We start from the raw sequence: 24721 nt of genomic DNA, 5'->3' as shown, positions 1-24721 counted from the left end.
GAACAATTGGTAAAGGAAAAGTGGTGAATTTTTTTTTCTGTTTTTCTGACTCTAAAAGATAAAAGAATAGTGTTGATTGGGAAGTGGATATATGAAAACTTTTCTAGTAGTAAAATATCACAGTATAAATTTTCATTAAGGCCAATAAAGCCAGGAGCAAGAAAAACAAAAATAAAAAACTTGCAGATGATACTTTAATTTCTTTCAGTTAGGAAAACCAGATTGAGTTTTTTATGCCCTAAGTAGCATAAGTGACAGAAACAGGGAGAAAAAAGCTGTTTGTAAAGCATAATAAATTTATTACAATATAAGTATCAAAGGACCAAACAGAACCTTGGTAATTGTTTCTTTTTAAAATATGTAAATGTCACTGCTTAACAGATAAGTCCATTCTTTCCAAAAAGAGTTAGCTATATAGAAAAACTATTATTGAATGATTTTGCATGTGATAATTAGATATGATCACCAAACTGATTGCAATCTTTAAAATTTGAACAATTCAACATCATTGCAAACACTACAACCACGTAGAGAGGCTTCTGAATTGAATTCATAGTGCTTGGGAAGAAAACAAAATAAACAGCCAAGTGTTTTCATGGGACATATTTCAAGATGAGAGAATAAAGAAGAGGATTCAATGGATCTGAAAAACTGTACCAGGATAAGAGAATTTATTTTCCTTGGCCTAACCCAAAATCAAGAACTGAGCTCGATCTTGTTTCTCTTCTTACTTTTGGTGTTTGTGACGACTCTTCTGGGAAACCTCCTCATTCTGGTTTTGGTGACTTGTCACTCTCACCTTCACACACCCATGTATATTTTGCTGCGTAATTTATCTATTGCCGATATCTTCTTTTCCTCCATCACAGCTCCCAAGGCTCTGGTGGACCTTCTGTCAGAGAGAAAGACAATCTCCTTCAATGGCTGCGTCACCCAGATATTTTTCTTCCACCTTGTTAGTGGAGTGGATGTGTTTTCTTTGTCAGTGATGGCATTGGATCGTTATTTGGCCATCTCTAAGCCCTTGCACTATGTGACCATCATGAGTAGGGGGCGATGTACTGCACTCATTGTGGCCTCCTGGATGGGGGGCTTCATCCACTCCATCGTGCAGATTTCCCTGATGCTCCCACTCCCCTTTTGTGGCCCCAGTGTTCTTGACACATTCTACTGTGATGTCCCACAGATCCTCAAACTTGCTGGTACAGACACTTTTGTGCTTGAGCTCCTGATGATTTCCAATAATGGACTGCTCACCACACTGTGGTTTTTCTTCCTCCTTGGGTCCTATATGAACATCTTGTTGTTACTAAGGTCTCAAACTGGAGAGGGCAGGAGGAAGGCTGTCTCCACTTGCACCTCCCACATCACTGTGGTCACCCTGCATTTTGTGCCTTGCATCTATGTCTATGCCAGGCCCTTCAGTGCCCTCCCCACAGATAAAGCCATCTCTGTCACCTTCACTGTCATATCTCCTCTGCTCAACCCCTTGATCTACACTCTGAGGAACCATGAGATGAAGTCAGCCATGAGGAGACTTGGGGAAAAACTCAGACCTTCTGACAGAATAGACCCATGATTCCCTCCTCTTCACTTCCTAGTATCCAATTTGTCATCCCTCCTCCACCCATAGATTCCAAGTTTTGAAAACGTTGTCCAATAAACAAGATCTACTTATTAAGTGATTTCTAATTAATTTTTCTATTTTCACTAATAAGATACACACAACTTGCAAAGATTTTGATCAGCACGCAATTACTGGAAATAATTTTAAAATATGTGTCTCACAGTAGAGAAGGAAATAGAGAAATAAAGCTGTTAGCAGGAGAAATGCATATTGCTTTTGCAATACAACCTTGGACAAAATATAGAAAGTTGAATCAAAATACACTCAGACATTCCTGCCACATTCCAACATTGTTACCAGGAAGGGAGCTGAAAGGGATATTGAAACATGATAGAGCTTGGGTATTGGGAGTCTATGAGCACTTTAATGAAGTGATCACATCATAATGAAGGAAACACATCCAAATTAAGTTTCTGCTTTAGCTCTAAAAAATGAATAAATGAAGTTTTTTTATTGTTTTTTTATCTCAAATCCACATAGCAGAGGTTGACAGGATGTGCCTTGGATTCAGCCTGCATGAATTAAGAGCTAGAATACAGACCTCATCACTTATAAATTCTGTGACCTTGGGCAAGGTCCAAACCATCACCTTACAGGGTTCGCTGGCCACCCCTCCATCATATTCCCTCAGCACCCTACGCTTGGCTTTACCATAGCACTGAGAACCCTGTTTTGAATTTCTTGTTCTCTTTCCCCCTATCTTTCTCCCCCACCCCCACCATAGGATTGTGCTTTATTTGTTGTCTTATCCTCAGCTCTTGACAAATCAAATGGGAAACAGCACTCTACTAAGAAATTGTTGAATTAAAAAACCAAATGAATGAATATTCCCCCTCATTTCAGTTCCTCAAATTACGGAAGAGTATGCTATGATTAAGAAAACAATTGTGAAGGAGGAGTCAAGATGGTGGCTGAGTGAGCGCATGTGATATTCTCTCCTGCAAAGAAGCGGCTGGGCAGCATTGGAAATTCTTCGGGACCAGGCTGCTTCGGGATTTTGCAGGGCAGGAGGTGTCTGGACATTGATTTGGTGGGAAGGTAACAGAGAAAATTCGTGTATAAGATAAAATCGAGGCTTTATTACACGGAGGTGGGGGCTGCGAGCCGGACGCTCCCTCCTGGGGTAGGCGGAGCCGCAGCACTGGTGCTGCACAGCAATTCCTGGAGGCTCTGCAGTACTGGGGAATTCATTAGCCCTGAGCGGGCTATTGGGGGGCAAACAGGGCAGGAGGCCTTTGCAGACTGATTTGGGGAGACAAACGGGAGTTTTGTTGCGAGGCGGGGAATTTTTGATTGCGGACACAAATAATAGCGCTTCCAGCTAGAGCCCCGCCCCCCAAGGCCAGCTGCTGATCTGCAGCGGCCTTAAATTGCTCACAATAAAGAGACGTCACCAGGCCGTTGTTTCAGGGACTGGCAGGGTGGGAGACGTCTGGAAGCTGATTAGGGGAATATTTTGCGAATCATGGAAATTTCCATTTCGGACTCTGATATCGGCATTTCCAGCTGGAGCCCCTCCCCCTGGGCCTGGATACTGATCTGCAGCATCATTAAATTGGCTGCAGTGTAGAGGCACCCCCAGGTGGCCATTTCAGGGGCTTACAGGGCGGGAGGTGTCCTGAAGTCAAATTGGTGATACAGCCACAGAAGAGACCCAAGTGAGAGGGTGAATTAGGGGGTTCTGACACATAGGTGAGAGTTCGCGGATGTGACCTCCCCCATAGGGCTGGCACCCAGCTGCAGGGATCCCTGAAGGCTGCGCTGCACTGCGATGCTCCCAGGCTCCCTGTTAACCAGATTTGAGGTTGCCAGGTCTATGTCCCCTAAACCCTGGTGGCCCACACCCCAGAGACTCACAGCTCTTGAGTCTGCAATATCACAGACTTTCCATCCCTGAATCCATCATGCCCTGAGGTCCATCTGAGGTCCTTGAATGTCCTAGCCCTCAACGTTTGTGTTTTTTCTTTTTTGTTTTGTTTTCTTTTGTTTTGTTTTTGTTTTTATTTTGTTTTTTATTGTCCTGATTGCTAACATTGCATTATCTCCTAGTCTTTTCCCCCATCGTAACCCCCAAAGACTTTTTTTTTTCTCTCTCTGGTTGCTCATTTTCTTCTTATTTCATTTTATCTTAATTGTACAATAGGTGCTGCAGGGAACACCTCACATTTGCTGGGTTTCCTCATCCTCCGTTGCCTCATTTCTGTGTGAATTGATTTTGGCTACCTACACTATCCCCTTTCCCCTACATCTTGATATCCTCCATCATCTATGGTCTCTCCTATATTCCACCTCCCTTTCTTTGATACCCAAATTGTCTAACTCTTAATTTCTAATACCTTTGTTTTGCTTTCTGTCTTTTATCCACCCTTGAAACTATTGCCTTTCTTTTCTCTTTCCCTCTCTCACGAAAACAATAGCTCTTTAATTCATACCATATTCATCCCATATTCAGTCGACTACATCATTATAGGTACTCTACCTACTGCTATAACTCTACACAACTTACATGAATCTAATATCCATCCTCCCAGATCTCATATTGTTGCTCCTTAACATTTATTACCAATACTACTTTACACATTTTCCTTGCTTACACAATTGCCTTTCCCTGGAACTAATATTTTCCTTCAAAGTGAACTCAGCCAGCAATAAGAAATTAGAATAAGAAGAACAAAGTGACAAAGAGAAGATATAACACTTATGCAAAAACAACAGCTAATTAATCCCCAAGACTAGGAAAAGAAGCTAAGAACTGATTAAACCCATCAAGATAAAATGATGACCAAACAGCAACAAAAATCTACAAACAAAACCAGTAATCAGGAAAACATGGCTGAATCCAATGAACAAACTAAAATCCAGGAAGGAGAGCAGAACTTTGCACAAGTAATTAAAGATCTCAGAACATATATCAAAGGCAAATCTCATGAAGTAAAGGAAGAGGTTAACAATATGAAGACAACATTGGAGGGGAAATTGCAGACATAAACAAAAAGATAACAGATATGATGGGAATGAACACCACAGTTCAAGAAGTCAAAAATACACTCGCAGCAAATAGCAGCAGATTAGAACAGGCAGAGCAGAGAATTAGCAATGTGCAAAACAGTACATTGGAAATCAAACAGATAGTAGAATTGGTTGATAAAAAGATAGAAAAAATCCAGCTAGGACTTAGGGACCTGAATGACAATGCAAAATGCACAAACATATGTATTATAGGCATCCCTGAAGGAGAAGAGAAGAGAAAGGGGTCAGAAGGAGCGTTGCAGGAAATAATGGCTGAAAACTTCCCAAATCTACTGAAAGAGACAGATGTACATATCCAAGAACCACAGTGCACCCCAAACATCATAAACCCCAACAGGTCCACCCCAAGACATATATTTGTCAAATTATCCAACACTCAAGACAAAAAGAAAATTCTAAAAGCAGCAAGAGAAGAGAAAACCATCACATACAAGGGAAGCTCCATAAGATTAAGTGCTGATTTCTCATCTGAAACCATGAAGGCAAGAAGGCAGTGGTATGATATAGTCAAGGTACTAAAAGAAAAAAATTTCCAACCAAGAATGCTCTAAACAGCTAAACTAGCATTCAAAACTGATGGAGAGTTCTAAATATTCACAGATAAACAGAAATTGAAAGAGGATGCCAACAAGAAACCTCCCCTTCAAGAAATACTAAAGGGAGTTCTGCAGGAAGACAGGAAAAAACAGGACAGGCAGAGTTGGAGGAGAGTGTAAGAGCAACAAAAAAGACAAAAAGAGAAGGGAAAAAACAAACAATCAAAGTATGACAAACACAAGTCCAATCAAAATATGGCTAACATAAATAATTCCTTGAAAGTAATAACACTGAATGTCAATGGATTAAACTCACCTATCAAAAGATTCAGACTGGGACATTGGATAAGGAAATATGACCCATCTATATGTTGTCTACAAGAGACACATCTTAGACCTAGAGACTCATGGAGGCCGAAAGTGAATGGTTGGAAAACAATCCTACAAGCAAACAATAACCAAAAAAAGGCAGGAGTAGCTATATCAATATGAGACGAAATAGACTTTAAATGTGAAACAATTGTGAGAGACAAAGAAGGATACTACATATTAGTGAAAGGGACAATCTGTCAAGAAGATCAAACAACCATAAATATTTATGCTCCTAACAAGGGCGCCTCTAAATACGTGAGGCAAATGCTGGAAAAATTAATGAAAGAATAGATGCAACTACAATTACAGTGAGGAATTTTAATACACCACTATCAACTCTGGACAAAACATCTCAAAAGAGAATCACTAAAGAAACAAAATATTTGAACAGTATATTAGAGGAGCTGGATCTAATAGCTATATACAGATCATTACACCCAAACACAGCAGGATATACATTTTTCTCAAGTGCACATGGATCATTCTCCAAGATAGACCATATGCTAGGCCACAAAGAAAGGCTTAATGAATTCAGAAAGATCGATATCATACAAAATAATATCTCTGACCACAGTGGAGTGAAGCTGGAAATATGCAAGGGCCAGAGGCCCAGATTTCACACCAAGGTATGGAAATTAAACAGCACACTTTTAGAAAAACTGTGGGTCAAAGAGGAAATCTCAAAAGAAATCAATGACTACCTTGAAACAAATGATAATGATAACACAACATACCAAAATTTATGGCATGCAACAAAAGCAGTACTAAGAGAGAAATTTATAGCCATAAATTCATACATCAAAAAAGAAGAAAGAGCAAAAATTGAAGAACTAACTGCACATTTGGAGGAATTAGAAAAACAACAACAAAGTAATACAACAGGAAGAAGAAGGGAGGAAATAACAAAGATAAGAGCAGAACTAAATGAAATAGAAAATAAGAAAGCACTTGAAAAGATAAACAAGACCAAGAGCTGGTTTTTTGAGAAGATCCATAAAATTGACAAACCTTTAGCAAGACGAACAAAGAAAAAAAGAGAGAAGATGCAAATACACAAAATAAGAAATGAGAAAGGAGATATCACCACTGACCCCACAGAAATAAAGACTATCATAAGAGGATACTTTGAAAAACTATATTCCAACAAAAATGACAATTCAGAGAAAATGGACAAATTCTTAAACACACATAAGCAGCCGATATTGATGAAAGAAGAAATTGATGATCTCAACAAACCAATCACAAGTAAAGAGATAGAATCAGTCATTTAAAACCTCCCAACTAAAAGGAGCCCAGGGCCAGATGGCTTCACAGGTGAATTCTACAAAATATTCCAGAAAGAACTAACACCAATCCTGCTGAAACTCTTCCAAAAAATTGAAACAGAAGGAACATTGCCTAATTCATTCTATGATGCCAACATTACCCTAGTACTGAAGCCAAACAAAGACACCACAACAAAGGAAAATTACTGACAAATTTCTCTAATGAACCTAGATGCAAAAATACTTAACAAAATACTTGCTAATCATATTCAACAACACATTAAACGAATTATACACCATGACCAAGTGGGATTCATTCCAGGTATGCAAGGATGGTTCAACATAAGAAAATCAATCAATGGAATACACCATATAAACAGATTGAAGGAAAAAAATCCCATGATTATATCTATAGATGCAGAAAAAGCATTTGACAAAATACAGGACCCTTTCTTGATAAAAACACTACTAAAGATCGGAATACAAGGAAATTTTTTGAACATGATAAAGACTATATATAAAAAACGCACAGCCAACATCATTTACAATGGAGAAATCCTAAAATCCTTCCCTCTAAAGTCAGGAACAAGACTAGGTTGTCCACTGTCTCCCTTCTATTTAACATTGTCTTAGAAGTCCTTGTTCGAGCACTGAGGCAAGAACCAGATATAAAAGGCATTCAAATTGGAAAGGAAGAAGTCAACATTTCATTATTAGCAGATGACATGATCCTATACATAGAAAACCATGAGACGTCTACAACAAAGCTTCTAGAACTCATAAATGAGTTTAGTCAAGTCGCAGGTTATAAGATCAATGCGCAAAAATCAATAGCATTTCTGTACACCAATAATGAGCAAGATCAGGAGGAAATCAAGAAACAAATACCATTCACAATAGTAAATTAAAAATCAAATATTTAGGAATAAATTTAACTAAAGATGTAAAAAACTTATACACCGAGAACTATACAAGACTGTTCAAGGAAATCAAAGAAGACCTAAATAAATGGAAGAATATTCCCTGTTCATGGATAGGAAGACTAAATATTATTAAGGTGTCTATCCTACCAAAACTGATCTACACATTCAAAGCAAACCCAATAAAAATCAACACAGCCTTCTTTAAGGAACTAGAAAAACTAACTATGAAATTTATTTGGAAAGAAAAGAGGCCCCGAATAGCCAAAGACATATTGAAAAAGAAAAACGAAATTGGAGGAATCACACTATCTGACTTCAAAACATACTAGAAAGCTACAGTACTGAAAACAGCATGGTATTGGCATAAGGAGAGACACACAGACCAATGGAATCAAATTGAAAGTTCTGATATAGAACCTCATATATATAGCCATATAATATTCAATAAAACCACCAAACCCTCTCAACTGGGAGAGAATGGCCTATTCAACAAATGGTGCCTGGAGAACTGGATATCCATATGTAGAAGAATGAAAGAGGATTACCATCTCACACCTTATACAAAGATCAAATGGATCCAAGACCTAAATATAAGAGCCAAGACCATAAAGACCTTGGAAAGCCGTGTAGGGAAATATCTACAAGACCTTGTAATAGGAAATGGCTTCATGAACATCACACCAAAACCACGAGCAGCAAAATAAATAGATAAACGGGACTTCCTCAAAATTAAAGCCTTCTGCACCTCAAAGGAGTTTGTCAAGAAAGAAAAAGGGAACCTACACAATGGGAGAAAAATTTGGCAACCATGTATCCGATAAGAGACTTATAATTTGCATATATAAAGAACTCCTATATCTTGAAAATAAAAAGATAAACAACCCATTTAAAAAATGAGAAAAAGATTTAAACAGACACTTCTCCAAAGAAGAAATACAAATGGCTAAAAAGCACATGAAAAAATGCTCCAAATCTTTAGCTATCAGGGAAATGCAAATCAAAACTACAATGAGATACCATCTCACTCCCATAAGATTGGCAGCTATGAAAAAAACAGAAGAATACAAATGCTGGAGAGGATGTGAAGAAATGGGAACACTCATCGACTGCTGGTGGGAATACAGAAGGATCCAACCATTCTGGAGGACAGTTTGGCGGTTTCTCAAAAAACTATCCATAGATTTGCCATATGACCCAGCAATACCACTGCTGGGTATATACCCAGCAGAAGTGAAAACAAGGACACAAACCGATATATGTACACCAATGTTCATAGCAGCATTGTTCACTATCACTGAAGGTTGGAATCAACCCAAATGCCCATCAACAGATGAGTGGATCAATAAAATGTGGTATATACATACAATGGAATACTACTCAGCTTTAAGAACAAATATACTACAAACACACGTGATAACATGGATGAATCTTGAGAACCTTATGTTGAGTGAAGCAACCCAGGCATTGAAGGACAAATACTGCATGACCTCAATGATATGAAATAAGCAAGCTGCCTCAGAGAGCTAGAGACTGGAAGATAGGCTTACAGGAAATCAGGGGGTAGAGGAAGGATGTAAGCTGACATCTACATGGGCAAAATCTATGATAAGCTGGCAGTAAGTATGTGCACAAGAAAGAGATAAAATGGAGGCATAGGGTTACCTTTGGGTGGGGCTTTGCGGGTTTGAGGGGGGCTAGGGATGGGCGGATGGCCAATATTGCCCAAGAAATTGGGGGGAGGGAAGGACAACATATGAACATAGGAGATTGTCAGGTGTTGGTTGAAAGTAAAATGCTGAGAAAACCGTATTAAAATATAATTAGGAAAGTTATCTGTTTAAGATACTCAAAGGGGATAATCTGACACAAGACAGACTCCTAGGGAATATCTGAATGCTCATTTTGCCAGAGTGGGTTATACCATTGGGTAGAGACCCATATAATGAGGGTGAAGGTAGACCCACATCCTGGGGAGGACTAATGCCATCAAATAGAGGAAACTGTATTTCTCAAGAGAAAGGGTGGCTCCCAGGGCAGTAGGGCAGTTGGGCAAGTCAAGCCCTCAACACTGTTGCAAGTATTTCTGAACATGGCTCCTCAAGAAATGAAGATTGACTGTCACTGTGGGCCCCAAAGGGAGGGGGAAATAGATATTGAATAGATGGAACCAAAGTAAATGTGAGGGCAAAAGAAGTGTTTCACAAGAGTACGCAATGATGGATATAAAACATGTAATATTACACCAAAAACATATAGGGGACGACAGACTAATAATGTAAACCATAATGTAAAACATAGGATAACTAAAAAATGTAGAAACTGTATAGCCTAAAGTATAAACCACAATGTAAACACAAATGTCACCTTGTTTGAAAGCCATTGTCTCAATATCTGTACATCAGTTTCAGCAAATATGATATGAATAAGTAAAAGATTATCGCTGTGGAAGGGAAAACATTTTATAATGGATATGTGGGAGTACTGTACATTTTATACATGAATTACTGTGATCTAAGGCTCTTGTGAAGAGAAGCTCAATAATTAGGAAAAAAGAAAAGAAAAAGATAGGATGTAGAATTTTTCCAAATCAATATTTATTCTAGATCTAACCTTTAAACTCATCGCTATATTCCATTTTACTAATAAGGGAACCTGACATTATATTGGGCTTCACTTTTCAGGAAGTTTTGGATCACAGAGTGGTTCAACAATGGCAGTGGAGAAATACTGGTATGGGATGTTCTTGACAGGCGATATATGGTTGACAGGGAGTTATACAGGGCATGTGTCCAAGGTGCATGGAAATGTTTGGATATACTCATAGTGGAAACAATTAAAAACAACAGCTGGGGGTGTACTGAGTTCCTGGCCGTGGAAGCTCTGTCGTGGTCCCTAGGGGAGCAGCGGCAGTCCCCCAGGTGCAATGGCAAGGACCAGGAAGGAATGAGGGTCCAACAGTGAGCCCCTGATACTAATGACTATGCTTGTGAGCCTATACACCTGAAATAAGAACAAGGCCTAGAGCAGCACTGTGCCTAGGAGTTCCCTCCTGACAGCCTCCATGTTACTCAAATGTGGCCAGCCTCAAAGCCAAACTCAGCATGTAAATGCAATGCCTTCCCCCCAGCGTGGGACATGACACCCGGGGATAAGCCTCCCAGGCACCGAGGGATCACTACCAAGTACAAGCTGATGACATAACTAGAAAACGACCTTGAATTAAAGGTTCAACGTGGACCAACAGAATATCCCTGTCTACATATAATAACAGGAGTTAAAAATGCTGTTTGACCTAAAGTCAGGGGGAAATGGAAAGGACAAATGAGTTTATATGGCTATGAGTCTCTAAAAAAGAATCTGGAGGTTGTCAGAAAGATTGTCCTTATGCACACCTGAGCAGAGTCTCAGAGACAGATAAAGTAGATACAACCCCAGGTATTGGTTCTTTTGAGGACTAAAGAGACCCACGGGTTCTATGGTCATGGCAGATGGAGTTCACTGCCATGTCAGTTGGCCCTTCTTTGGAACTGGTGTTTCTGCGTGATGGAGCTGGACTCAGATGGGATCTCTTTTCACAAGCCTTTCATGCTACTTTACTGGAATTGTAGTTGGTGCTGGGGTTTAAGATATATCTAGGGGATTTGAATCTCTGGACTGACAATATGATAGCCAGGCCCTGAGCCTCAACAGACTTCACCTCCTACATTCTGATTTATTGGACTTACCCCACTCAGCTAACATGGAGTTGAAGAATGTCACCTACCACACCATGGAGCCTAGAGTGCCTACAGCTGAAAGCAGGAGGATTGCATCCAGTATCCATGTGGAATTTAAGCCCCCTCTTGATATAGATGTGGAATGGACACAACAAAGCCAAGGTCCACAGGAAGGAGGAATACAGTAAGGATTAGAATGAACTTAATGATATCCTATTCATGAACTATTGTGTTTAATAATCGAGAAAATGTGGCATTGGTGTGGAAAAAGTGGCCATGGTGGCTGTTGGGTGTGGGGAATGGGAGGAAGAGATGAGATGTGGAGGCATTTTCGGGACTTGGAGATGTCCTGAGTGGTGCTGCAGGGACAATTGCCAGACATTGTATGTCCTCCCATGGCCCACTGGATGGAATGTGGGAGAGTGTGGGCTATGGTGTAGACCACAGGCCGTGGGGTGCAGCAATGCCCAGAGATGTACTCACCAGATTCAATGGATGTGTCATGATGATCGGAGAGAGTGTTACTGTGGGGGGAGTGGTGGGGTGGGGGCGGTGGAGGTGAATGGGGACCTCATATTTTTTTAATGTAATATTTTTTTTAAATGAATAAATAAAATAAAATTTTAAAAAAAATAATATGTACCCCTGATAGAATGGAATGAAAATTGCAATTTACCTGTGTAGTCTTCCTCCTCAAAACCCAAAATACCTGTCTAACCATGAGAAAATCATCAGACTAATTCCAGTAGAGGAGTGGCCTACAAAATTCTTTACCAATATGCAATACCATCAAAGTCATCAAAAATAAGAGAAGCCTCAGAAACTGTCAGACCCTTAGGAGTCTAAAGAGACATGATGAATAAATGTAACATGGTAGCCTGGATGGGATCCTGGACAGAAAAGGATATTTGGTGAAAATACTAAGGAAATCCAAATAAACTTTCCACTTTGGTTAATAATAATGTATCAATATTGGCTCATCAGTTGTGACAAATAAACGTAGTGCTAATAACTGGGGAAATTAAATGTCCATTTTCTGTGATTCTAAAACTTATTCTAAAATTAGAAGTTTATTTTAAAAAGTAGCTGGCACATAGTAAGTCTCAATAAACACTATTTCTATTTTTATTAGGACATTTCCTAAAGCATCTTGGCTAGGTTTAGAATCCTTTTCTTCCCTGTGGCCTTTAGGGTGAAAGGACAATATGGAGAAGACTCTTCGTTAATATTGCAAAGTAGGTGGCGGACTTGCCCAGTGGTTAGGGCGACCATCTACCACATGGGAGGTCCGCGGTTCAAACCCAGGGCCTCCTTGACCCATGTGGAGCTGGCCCATGTGCAATGCTGATGCGTGCAAGGAGTGCCCTGCCATGCAGGGGTGTCCCCCGCATAGGGGAACCCCACGCGCAAGGAGTGTGCCCCATAAGGAGAGCCGCCCAGCGTGTAAGAAAGTGCAGCCTGCCCAGGAATGCTGTCGCACACACAGAGAGCTGACACAAAAGATGACGCTACAAAAAAAGAAACACAGATTCCCGTGCCGCTGACAACAACAGAAGCGGACAAAGAAGACGCAGCAAAGAGACACAGAGAACAGACAACCAGGATTGGGGGGGAGGGGAGAGAAATAAATAAATAAATAAATCTTTTTTTAAAAAATATTGCAAAGTAATATCCTGCCAAATTGCCATCAGGAGAATGTGAAGCAATCTTCTGCCTCCGAGTTGGATGCTGGGATAGGTCCTCCTTTCATTTTGAAGGAAACATTTTACTGAGTCCCGCAGCTTTAAAGCAAATATCTACACATTACTACTGGGGAAGTACTAAACCCAAACAGTAATTGAAAACTAGTGCTGTGGGGTTAAGTGATCTTAGTCGTCTTCATTGGGAACAGAGCTGGATCTTTGCAGTTCTAGACACATTAGATTTCATTCTGTTGGAGCTGGGGAAAAAGACAGGGTCTGGATAGTCAGGGTTTCTTGCCTGCAAAAGGAAGAATGGAAGCTCTCTGGGCCAAAGGAGAGAGGGAGCCAACAGGCAGCCTTCTGTTGGCAAGGTATCCCAAAAAGAGAGGAGGACCAATAATAGCCAACAATAAGTTTTAAAAACCTTAAAGCCTATAGATCTTAATAATGGCCAAGTAACACAAGTACCGCCTGGAATCCCATTTCTCACTCTGTAGCTATCCTGTTGTTTTGTTTCATTTGGGTTTTTTTCTCCTTGATGTACTCAGTCAACAATACCTCCATGTCCTATGCCTGTTTCAACCTCCTCCCAAACTGGGGAATTTTTTCTGAATAAAGTGTTGAGATATGAGATACAACAATTCTCTTTGTTATTAGACTCAGAAATAGATTAGGATGGAAGGACTCTGGGGGCCAAGTCCCCTTATCAGTTACCAGTCTGTCTGAAACACAAGCACTCACAGGCAATGTGCCCTCTGACCCCTGACAGCAGAGGGCTTTCTAAGAAACATAACTTGATAGCCTTAACATTTACCTTTCTCCCTGCTGGAGCTAGAGGATGAGGGGATTCACTTTCTAAGTTGCTTCTGGAAAATTTTGGACCCTAGACAAAATGTGTGTTCCTAAGAATAAGTGCTTGAGTAACTTCTTAATTACTCCCACTGAAACATCTTTACCATCAGCAAAATTTGTCCACAGTCACATGCAACTGTAATCCCTCTGACAATTCCCACAGTAATTGTGAGGTAAGGAATCAGTAAGTATGATGGGGCACTGTGAATTAGCGAGGAAGGGCCAAGAAAATATTCTTCCCTGAGACTGCCCTTTTCCACATAAAGATAGAAGAGAAGCCAATGAAATCGCTGGTTTTCACAAGGATATTTATCATCGAACCCAGAATTTTATGAAGCTGAATGATTCCCAAGGTTCGTGTGAACATTCTCTGAGATGCTAGAGTTCTTACAGAAGGTTGGAGATTTTAGATAAGAAATACACTTTTATATGAGCATGTGCGTATCTGTGATATCTGGGTATCTATGCACAAGAGTGAGAAAAAGAAATCATGGAAATCTAGATGTAATTGTTAATTATTCATAATTCGGTTTGACTACAAATAGTATATCATGTACACAAGATGCTGCATTCCAGGGTGAACTCTTCAGTAACAAATGGCATAAGTTAGAAATAGTAAGAAAGAAAACATTGTGAGATGATGGACATAGAAATGAGACCAGTTAGAAATTCAGGAAAAGGCAGCTTTGTTTTCTGAGACTTCTTATAATTGCACAGAGATTTTTCTCAGGCTTCTTTCCTCTAGAAGGTTCACCTCATACTGAAATCTACAGAAATATTTCTTATCCTACTAAATCTAAAGAGAAAAATTTAGTATTTTAAATCTTAAGAAAAGTTGAAAGAATTGTAGCACAGTATATACCTCAACACCCTCCCTTAGAGCTACCAAAAAATAAAAATGTTATAGCAATGAGTTTTTTCCATGCCTTCATGTTCACTCCCTTTCTTTCCAACCAAACTTCCCATTTACAAGCAACTTGCATTTGTTCAAGTGGTGCCGCCAAACCAGAGTGCCTTCTCTGCCCATTCCCCTGTGCCCTAAACATAAATGCCACCTCCTCCACTCAGAGTTCTGAGTCTTCCAGTGAGAAACATCTTCCTTTTCTCCTATCTTGTTCACCATCCATCCCTAGATGGTCTGCATCACTTCCATGTAACTATCAAGCTTAATTCTTTTTCCACTGGCTTTGGGTCATATCCTTTCACTCAGCCTGGAACTGTGTCAATGCTCTAGCAATTTTTGGCTAAATAATTAGATGGATGTAAAGTTGCAGACGCCGGAGGATGTTATCTTTGAATTATTAATAACAAAGTTACTTTGTAAATATGGGACCTATTCTTTTCTGACAAGGGAGCCTTCCCCCAACACACACCCCCACGCCCATTCCACAGATGAAGAAACCAGAGAGTCAATAAGGTCATTCACTTGCCCAAAGGCACAGCTCTAAAAGGCAAAGTCAGAACTTGAACCAGGGAGCACTTCTACCAGAGCCCATGCACTAAACCACTTCTCTGTCTGCCAAAGTGATGACAAAACAAGGACCCAAACCAAGAAAGAGCTCTTCTTATTATAATACTACCACCACAGTATTCAATGGCCAATCATTGCCATTGAAAGAAAAATGCATCCTGTTTTTCTAAAAAAGGACATTGTGAAATTGTTTTAAAATATATATTCTGGGAAATATATTGCCCCTCTAAATGAATGTCAATATATTTAAAGGCACTGTGTAGAAAAAAGGAAGGAAGGAAGGGAGGGAGGGAGGGAGGGAGGGAGGGAGAAGTAGATCTGTAAATGTTATCAACCCAGAGTTTTTCTTTAAGGTAAAACACATATTATCACACATTACAAATTAGGCAATGTCCAAAATACTGACACTTTATATAGACTAATTCACAAATCCTTACAAAAATCCTAAGCAAGAGATCTGATTGTCTCCAAATTACAAATGCAGATACTGAGGCCAGAAGGGAGACAGATTACTAGGAAGTGTCCATCTGGGATTGGAACAGGCTGAGTCCTGAGGGTGGTGCTTGACTCCGCTATTTTAACCACTGTGGTATACCTCCCAGTAGATTGTTTCTTATTTTTCCATATTAAAGAGATTTTGAAAAAATTTGCATATAGGGGAAAGGAAACTTGAAAGGAAAGTGAGCTAGGTGAAAGAAATATACTCATTTGAACTGGAAACATTTTTTTAAATAGAAACAGAGTGACTCGTCTTCCTTTTGTTTCAGATTGTAGGAAGAAAAGGGAGATAAACTAAGCAAAAAGGAATTAACGCCTATGTCAAAAATTATCTAAAACTTTTAAATAAAAGGAAAGAAAGGAATTCAAAAAGCAATAAGATTATATGGCAAGTATATGTTTAACTTTCCATATAAGAATATGTCAAACTGTTTTCATAAATGGCTGTACCATTTTACATTCTCACCAAAGTTCCAGTTCCTCTATAATCTCACCCATCCTTGATATGATCAGTCATCATTCTTAACATTCTTAACATTCTGATAGGTGTATTGTGTTATCTCCTTGTGGTTTTAATTTACATTAGATTTGCTTGAGTTTTAAAGTTATGGTCATTCAACTCCTAGGAACTTACCCAAGAGAAAAGAAAGCATGCATCTGCATAAAGATTTGTATGTGCACGAATGTACAAAGCAGCTTTGCATGTAAAAGCCAAAACTGTAAACAACTCGAATGTTCAACAGGTGACTGGATAAACAAACTGTGGTAGAATCACCCAAAAAAAAAAAAGATTTAAAACAAACAGGAAGGCAGGGGGACTGTTTTTCTAGAATCTGTCTGAAGGGAATGATTTTACAGATAGAGCTTCTCCAAACCATTTAAATGGAGCATCAAACTCGGAAGAAAAAAAAAAAAACCATGTGGATCTCAAAGTGTCTCAGTCACACTGAAATGGCACTTGCCCACACATCAAACTGACTCCACTTGTACATCATTCATCTCAAAATAGTCTCTTTCTGAATATTTAACATCATCTGTATTTACCTTGAAACAGAATTTATATATTTAGAACAATATTTTTCTAAAATATTTATGATTAATTGAAGAAAGCCTAATTAAATGCATGTGTGTGTAATAAACTGTCATTTTGGGCACCTTAGCAATAATCCCAGAACAGCTATCCATGTGGTGATAATACCTGATGAGTTTCAGACATAATATCTGAATCTATTAAGGGAGCATAAACATTTTTTAAATAACACTCTTAATTTTTTCCAAGATATACAATGATGAGGAAACATTATTCAATGGAATTAAGAAATACCACTAGGGTAAAAGAATTTGTATTTCTGGGACTTACCCAGTCCCAAGACCTAAGCTTGGTCTTATTTCTTTTTTTATTTTTTGTATACATAACAACTCTACTGGGAAACCTCCTCATATTGATCACAGTAACTTGTGTGTCTCACCTTCATACCCCCATGTACCTCTTGCTCCGCAATCTAGCCATCTTGGACATCTGCTTCTCCTCCATCACTGCTCCTAAAGTCTTGGTGGACCTTCTATCAAAAACAAAGACCATCTCCTATACAAGCTGCATGGCACAGATGTTTTTCTTCCACCTTCTTGGGGGGGCTGACATTTTTTCTCTCTCTGTGATGGCATTTGATCGTTATATGGCCATCTCCAAGCCTCTGCACTATGTGACCATCATGAGTAGGGGGCGCTGCACTGCACTCATTGTGGCCTCCTGGATGGGGGGCTTCATCCACTCCATCGTGCAGATTTCCCTGTTGCTCCCGCTCCCCTTTTGTGGCCCCAACATTCTTGACACTTTCTACTGTGATGTCCCCCAGGTCCTCAAACTTGCTTGTACAGACACCTTTGCACTTGAGCTCCTGATGATTTCCAACAATGGTCTGGTCACTACCTTATGGTTTGTCTTCCTGCTTGTGTCTTATACTGTCATCTTAATGATGTTAAGATCTCAAGCAGGAGAGAGTAGAAGGAAAGCCATCTCCACCTGTACTTCCCACATCACAGTGGTGACCCTGCATTTTGTGCCCTGCATCTATGTCTATGCCAGACCCTTCACTGAACTCCCCACAGATAAAGCCATCTCTGTCACCTTCACTGTCATCTCCCCTCTGCTCAATCCCTTGATCTATACCCTGAGGAACCATGAAATGAAGACAGCAATGAGAAGACTGAAAAGAAGACTCAGGCCTTCAGAAAGGGAATAGAAAAAGAATCCCCAACCTCTCCATCACCAAGGACTTCTTGCATTTTATTTCCAATATATTCATCTTCATATATTCAAATATGTTGTTCAATAAACTAACCACACTTACTAGGTGACTACTTTCCTATTTAACTTAATAGGTTACTAATAATCCAAGTTTCTGGTCAGCATGAAGTAACTAGTGTTATTGGATTGAAATGATTGCTATACTTCCAATTGTCCATCAGGGCAATTGTACGGCAGACAAACAGAATAATTAAATCCAGCCTGTTTTCCAGAAGATAAGAAAATAGAACCCAAGAAAGGTAAAGTGATTTGTCCAGAGTCTTACAAAGAGTTAATTTGCAGAATAAGTTTCCTCCCAATCTGATGCTATTCCATCATATGAATGTAACTTTTTACATTAATGGGCCTGTCTATACCAAACTGTAATCCTGTTCTGGAAGGACCTCATGATGTGTACCTCTGAAAGACAAATACATGGGTATGTATGACCTATTACAGATTGAGAAACCTGTCTCTGCTGAGTTAAACTCTCTGTGGACTCACAAACTATTAAGAACCTCAAAGATGCATTATGGTTTCCTTCCTAGATTCCTATCAGGAATGAGAAAACTTGGGAAGATTTTCCAAACTGACCTAAAGGGTTTTATCTTAATGTGGAACTAGACTCATGATGAGTTTAGATGTTAGCAAACTTTGGGATCCCACACATGGAGCAATCCATTCCATTATCAGTGGACTGATTTTCCAATAGCAGTTTTACTAAATCCAATCTCAACTTGGCTTCACCACTGATTCATATTTCTTCCTACTAAAAACGGAGAGGTGTGTTAAAAAAAGACACAACTCCAACCAGTTTATTTTCAATCTGTTGTTGCTAATGAGAGGGTAGTCCATGGGCCAGCTCCTTGTGGCAAGGCTAGTGTCATTGTCTGGCAAAACAGTAAAGTATAGTGGCTGAAAGCTCTCATTTCAGAGTTACACAACCTGGGTCCAAATCCTGTCTCTTATTTATTTAAGCTCCAACAATGGTACTACTTCACCTATACAAAGCTACTTATAACATCCACCTCATAGAGTTATTGTGGAGGTTAAAATGAGGTAGTGCTTATGAAACGCAATGCTGCACAGATAGTAAATTCTCAGTGAAGGGCAAATGTTGTTTTTGACATTATCCTTATTTCTCTGCCTAACACAACTTCTATCCCCCATCAACCAGTTATTAATACATTCTTTTCCTATATGGACCACATTCCTCATTATTAGAAAACACTGATAGCATAGAGAACACAAGGATGTCCATTAAATCCAAAGCATTTATCCTCTTAAAAATCTCTAGCTCTCTGTGACAGTTTGAAGCTGGGTGGACCCCTGGAAGATCATGTCCTTTGAGCTAATCCATTCTTTTTGGTGTGAACCTATTGTAGGTAGGACCTTTTAATTACTTCAAATAAGGGCCTTTGATTAGATCACTTCAGTAAGGTGTGACACATAGAAGCTGAGAGAGAAAGCCACAAGAGCAAGAAGGTGAAATCAATGGACCCCAGGAGAAAGAAAGCCACAGCAGGAGCAGCAGAAGTTGAAAGCAACAGAGGCTGGAGAAGGCAGAGACTTCAGATGCCATCATTGTGCCCTGCCATGTGACAGACTTCCATGCTGGCAGTCATGTCTTCAAGGAGAGAGTTTCACCAGATGCCTTGATTTGGACATTTTTCTCATTATAAACTAAGTTTATAAATTAATAAATCCCCATTGTAAAAGCAACCCATTTCTGGCATAATGCCTTGGCAGCCTTTAGCAAACTACAACACTCCCTATCATTAAAACATCACAATTGATTTTCTTATTATTTAATATCATTTATACAACTTACAGAGTCATTCAGAAAATGATGAGATACAGCACAGGAGAGTTTCATATTAAAAGAACATCATAGGCAAAGATAAGCCCTTGCATTGAGAGTAGCAATACAGGCTCAGACCAAGAAGTCAGGCCAGTGGCATAGGACAGACCCCAACAAGAGCTGACCGAAGGAAGGTGACTGATGAAGATGAACTTCATTTCTGTCCCTCACTAGACCTGGCCTGACCCCCTTAAACATTCATTAACTAACTGGCTCAGTTGTTCACCATCTCTGGCCCCCTGAGCAATCAAGTCTAACTTTTTAAAATATGGACCACATCCCCAAGTATGTGAATTCTAAAAATTCACATTGCCAACTTCCCAATGATTGAGCCCTTCTACCTTTGCTCAGGTAGCTCCAGTCTCAAGAATTCTAGGCTTTTCTTTTTTAAAATTACCTCAGAAAAATGCACACCAGGAGGGCCAGTAGCCACTGGTCCAGCAGGCTCAGTCCAGGGCTGGCAGTAGCAGCTGGGGCCTGCCAGGGCTGTAGCAAGAGCCAGTGGCCAGACTCCCTCCTCCAACGCACACCACTGCTGTGATTTGGTAGAAGGAAGCAGTGGTCAGATCGAAGGCCTAAAGACCATCTGCAAATGTGTGTCCATCTGTACTAGAGCACCAGGGCCTCGGCATTAGAGAAAGAGATTGGTCCAGAACACTTGCCAGCCAATGAGCACTAATTTGGATTAGTCCATTTTGAGAATATCCACACTGCAATTCAATTCTTCAAGCACTTTATTTTTGTCATCCATTTTGCAAAAAAAGTTCTAGCATAGTAGAACTGGCCTAGGAAGAAGGGAAACCTTCTGAGATGTTTAGCAGAACTGTTCCATTATATAGCCACTCAGAAGGAAAAGGTTGGAGTAATACCACCTAAGAAGTTCTTAACGAGATTACTGAAGGAAAATGAGCTTTTCAACAACTACATGTAGCAAGATACCCATGAACTTTAGAAGTACCTACTAAATTCAATTGCTAATATTTTACCAGAAGAGAGAAAGCAAGAAAAAAAAAAAGATGGTCTTTACCGAATGTTAACATGGATAGTGAAAACAGTAAAAGCAAACAGACCCAATGTGGGTTCATGATATTTATCAAGAATGAAACCAGACGTCTTACTTGTGAAACTATAAGCAGCAATGGTGAAGTTTTTTAGACTTTTCTGTTGACGTGGAACAAAATATCAATTACTTACTGCTTGGAGGGTTAGGGGTAGCAACACAGAAATTCTGTGCATTGAGTCCAAATATTACTGTGGAAGGTGTTGCAGCAAACAAGAAGTACACAATGGATGGAAGTTTAAAAACTGCCCATATTTTTATTATTCCAATTTTTTTCTATTTTTTGCTTTTTATTTATTATTTTTTTAAAATGACCATTATTATTTCATGTTCTTATTAATTGTATTTGGTTGTTTTCTTAGTTTCATTTTTGAAGAAGTTTTGGATCACAGAAGGGTTACAACTATGGCAGGGTAGGATCACTGGTGTGGGGTCAGTGATGGGGTATGCATGGGAGGAGGTTTACCTGGTGCATACCTATAAGGCATATAAATGTGTTCAGGTGTTCATGGGGCATTGTCACAGTGGATGGAGAATCACACTTTAACCAAAAGAATATCAAATTTCCATACTAGGGAGGCTCTGCCACATTCTCTAACAGGACAGTAAGAATACCCTGAGTTCAGGGGCAGTGACTGGTAAAGGAAGAAGGACTATTGGTGGGCCCTTGATATTGATGAGTGTACTTATGAACCTTTACTTTTGAAATTGAAACTTAGCCTAGTATTATAGGGTCCCTAAGAGTAACCTCCTGACAGCCTCCTTGTTGCTCAAATGTGGATTTTCTCTTAGCCAAACTCAGCATATAAATGCATTACCTTCCCCCCAGCATGGGACATTACTCCCAGGGATGAGTCTCCCAGGCACTGAGGGATTATTACCAAGCACCAACTAGCAATGCAACTGGAAAAAACCTTGACCAAAAGGGGGGAAAGGTAAAGACAAATGAGTTTGTATGGCTAAGAGACTTCAAAGTGATTTGAGAGTTCATTGCAGAGATTACACTTATGCATGTCTCAGCAGGGTCTCATTGACTGCCAAAGTAAATATTGCCTCAAATAGTGGAGACATCCAGACACTATAGTCAGGGCAGACAGCTAAGGAGTTTGGTGCCCTACCCGTGGGTCCTACTTGGGAACTTATGTCTCCAGTGTGACAGAGTTGGACTCAGGCATAGTTTCCCTACACATTACTCTTCTGTCCCTTCTATTTGAACCTTCATGCTAGAGTTGATAAGTGTATGTCCCAAAAACTTAAATCTTTTGGCTGTCCATGTGCCAACTGGGCCCTGTATCTCAACAGAGTTGCAACACCTACTCTAAAGTTTATTGGACTCACTTAGGACAACTAACAAGGAGATGAAAAAGGACAATGACCATTCCAAGGAACAGAGAGAATCTGCCACTACAAGCAAGATAGTCCCATCCATCTGCCCCACGGGATCTAAGCACCCTTTCAATTAAAGGTGGAGTGGGCATCACCATGCCAGAATCCTCAGGATTTGGGAATAAGTGATGGACTAAAGTAGACTCCCTGGTATTCTATTGTAGACTTATTGTGGTTCTAGTAATGAAAGAACTTTTATCATTGATGTGGAGGCAGTGATCACTGGAGGTTCTGAGGGGAGAGAGAGGTAAAAACAGGTGTAATATGGGGGCATTTTTGGGACTTGAGAATTGGCCTGAATGACATTGCAAAAACAGATACAGAACATTATATTATCCTGCCATAACCTACAGAATGGAGTGGGAGAGAGTGTAAACTACAATGTAAGCTATAATCCACACTTAGTGGCAATGCTCCAATATGTGTTCACCAGTTGTAACAAATGTACCACACTAATGAAGGATGTTAATGTGGGACAGTGTAGGAGGGGTAGAGAGCGGAGCATATGGGAATCCCCTATATTTTTTATGTAACATATATGTCATCTATCTTTTTTTAAAAGATAAAAAACTGTTTAAAAAAATACACCCGTAATTCTAGTTCTACACCTGAAGAGATTTAAATACATGGATCAACTTCGTCGATATACAAAACTTTCTTTTCAGGTAGTTTTCCCTTTAGAACTTTATCTGCTTAACACTCCAGGAGATGCAACCAATCCTGACAGAAGGTATGACCTTCTTGCTGCAGTGGTTCACTGTGGGAAGTGGTCCCAACCGAGGCCATTGTATTGAAATAGTCAAGAACCATGTTTTGTTTATTTAAAAACACAATTTACAATTTTCCTCCCCTGAGATGGCTCCCTCAGTTGCCTGCTCATTGTTTACTCTTGCTGTCTGCTCATTAGGCCAACTCGTTGCGTCAGCTCATCTTCTTTAGGAGGCACCAGGAATTGGACCTGGGACCTCCCATGTGGGAGGCAGGTACCCAACTGCTTTAGCCACATCTGCTCCCCTAGGGCCATGATTTTTCACTGTTGTTTGATGAGGACATTGTAGAAAAAATAGATACACAAGTTATTGAAGGATTCAACAGATTTACATCAGATATTAACAAAGAACTCTGAGTTTTGTTTCATCCTTTTCTATCTGTCTCAGGACTGAATGGGGGACTGTGATGAAGAGATACTTTCTGCCTCATTTCTTCTCTGGTTATTTTAGAAAGGATCAATCATCGATATTTCAAGAAAAGTGAAATGAGGGAAGCTCAGGGGGCAGGAGCACACTTTGCACACAAAAAAGCAAAGACTATGGATTAACAACAACAGGAAAAAAAAGCACACCACAAACCACTTAAGAGTCCATTTCATGCAAACATGTCCTTTCCTTTCCTTCCTAACTCTTGTGACTTACTCAAATTGTTTTTTTTTTTTTCAACTATGTCAGAACTAAATGACACCAAAGATCTGTGGTGTCTGAATCACTATAACTTAGAAGCATAATAAAAACAGGGCAAGAGGGAAACGGACTTGGCCCAGTGGTTAGGACGTCCGTCTACCACATGGGAGGTCCCCGGCTCAAACCCCAGGCCTCCTTGATCCGTGTGGAGCTGGCCCATGTGCAGCGCTGATGCGCGCAAGGAGTGCTGCCCCACGCAGGGGTGTCCCCCGTGGAGGGGAACCCCACGCACAAGGACTGCACCCCTAAGGACAGCCGCCCAGCACGAAAGAAATGTACAGCCTGCCCAGGAATGGAGCCGCCCACACTTCCCGTGCCGCTGACGACAACAGAAGCAGACAAAGAAACAAGACGCAGCAAATAGACACAGAGAACAGACAACTGGGGGGGGGGGGAGCGGGAAATTAAATAAATAAATAAATCATTTTAAAAAAAAAAATAGGGTAAAACTCAGGAACCACTTACCTCATCATTGTCCCTGATACTTCCTCAAACTGTCTTAACGCACATCATAACCTGATTCAATAATGCAGGGGAGGGGAGAACTACTGCATCTGATTAAATATACATATACCATTTATCTGGACAATATAAAATCACAGTTGGGCTGCATTTTCCCATTTAAATCCATTTTGATTATATTTTAAATTCTGCTGAAAGGAGCCACAGAAAAGTCAACTTACTCTAAGCACACATAC

General features: G+C 39.9%; 2 protein-coding genes and 1 pseudogene across 2 annotated transcripts; all 3 read left to right on the top strand.

Annotated features, from left to right (window-relative positions):
• Positions 1-637: 637 nt before the first annotated feature.
• Positions 638-1958, top strand: LOC101427264 (olfactory receptor 4D10-like). Its single transcript, XM_004456755.2, has 2 exons — positions 638-1567; positions 1917-1958. The coding sequence occupies exons 1-2, from the start codon at positions 638-640 to the stop codon at positions 1956-1958; spliced, it is 972 nt and encodes a 323-aa protein (XP_004456812.2).
• A 15321-nt stretch (positions 1959-17279) lies between these two features.
• LOC101425038 (olfactory receptor 4D11) lies at positions 17280-18215 on the top strand. Its single transcript, XM_004456752.1, has one exon. The coding sequence runs from the start codon at positions 17280-17282 to the stop codon at positions 18213-18215; it is 936 nt and encodes a 311-aa protein (XP_004456809.1).
• Positions 18216-19112: 897 nt separating this feature from the next.
• Positions 19113-23729, top strand: LOC101428129 (ubiquitin carboxyl-terminal hydrolase 12-like; annotated as a pseudogene).
• Positions 23730-24721: the final 992 nt, after the last annotated feature.

The sequence above is a fragment of the Dasypus novemcinctus genome, chromosome 10 (assembly GCF_030445035.2).
Source record: "Dasypus novemcinctus isolate mDasNov1 chromosome 10, mDasNov1.1.hap2, whole genome shotgun sequence".
NCBI classification, from domain to species: Eukaryota; Metazoa; Chordata; class Mammalia; order Cingulata; family Dasypodidae; genus Dasypus; species Dasypus novemcinctus.
This window is presented reverse-complemented; position numbering and strand designations above follow the sequence as displayed.

Excerpts from the sequence above, each read along its gene's own strand:
- LOC101427264 (XM_004456755.2), top strand. The coding sequence starts at position 638 with ATGGATCTGAAAAACTGTACCAGGATAAGAGAATTTATTTTCCTTGGC. Across the intron at positions 1,568-1,916 it reads AACTCAGACCTTCTGACAGA|ATTGTTACCAGGAAGGGAGC; the intron begins ATAGACCCATGA and ends CCACATTCCAAC.
- LOC101425038 (XM_004456752.1), top strand. The coding sequence starts at position 17,280 with ATGGAATTAAGAAATACCACTAGGGTAAAAGAATTTGTATTTCTGGGA.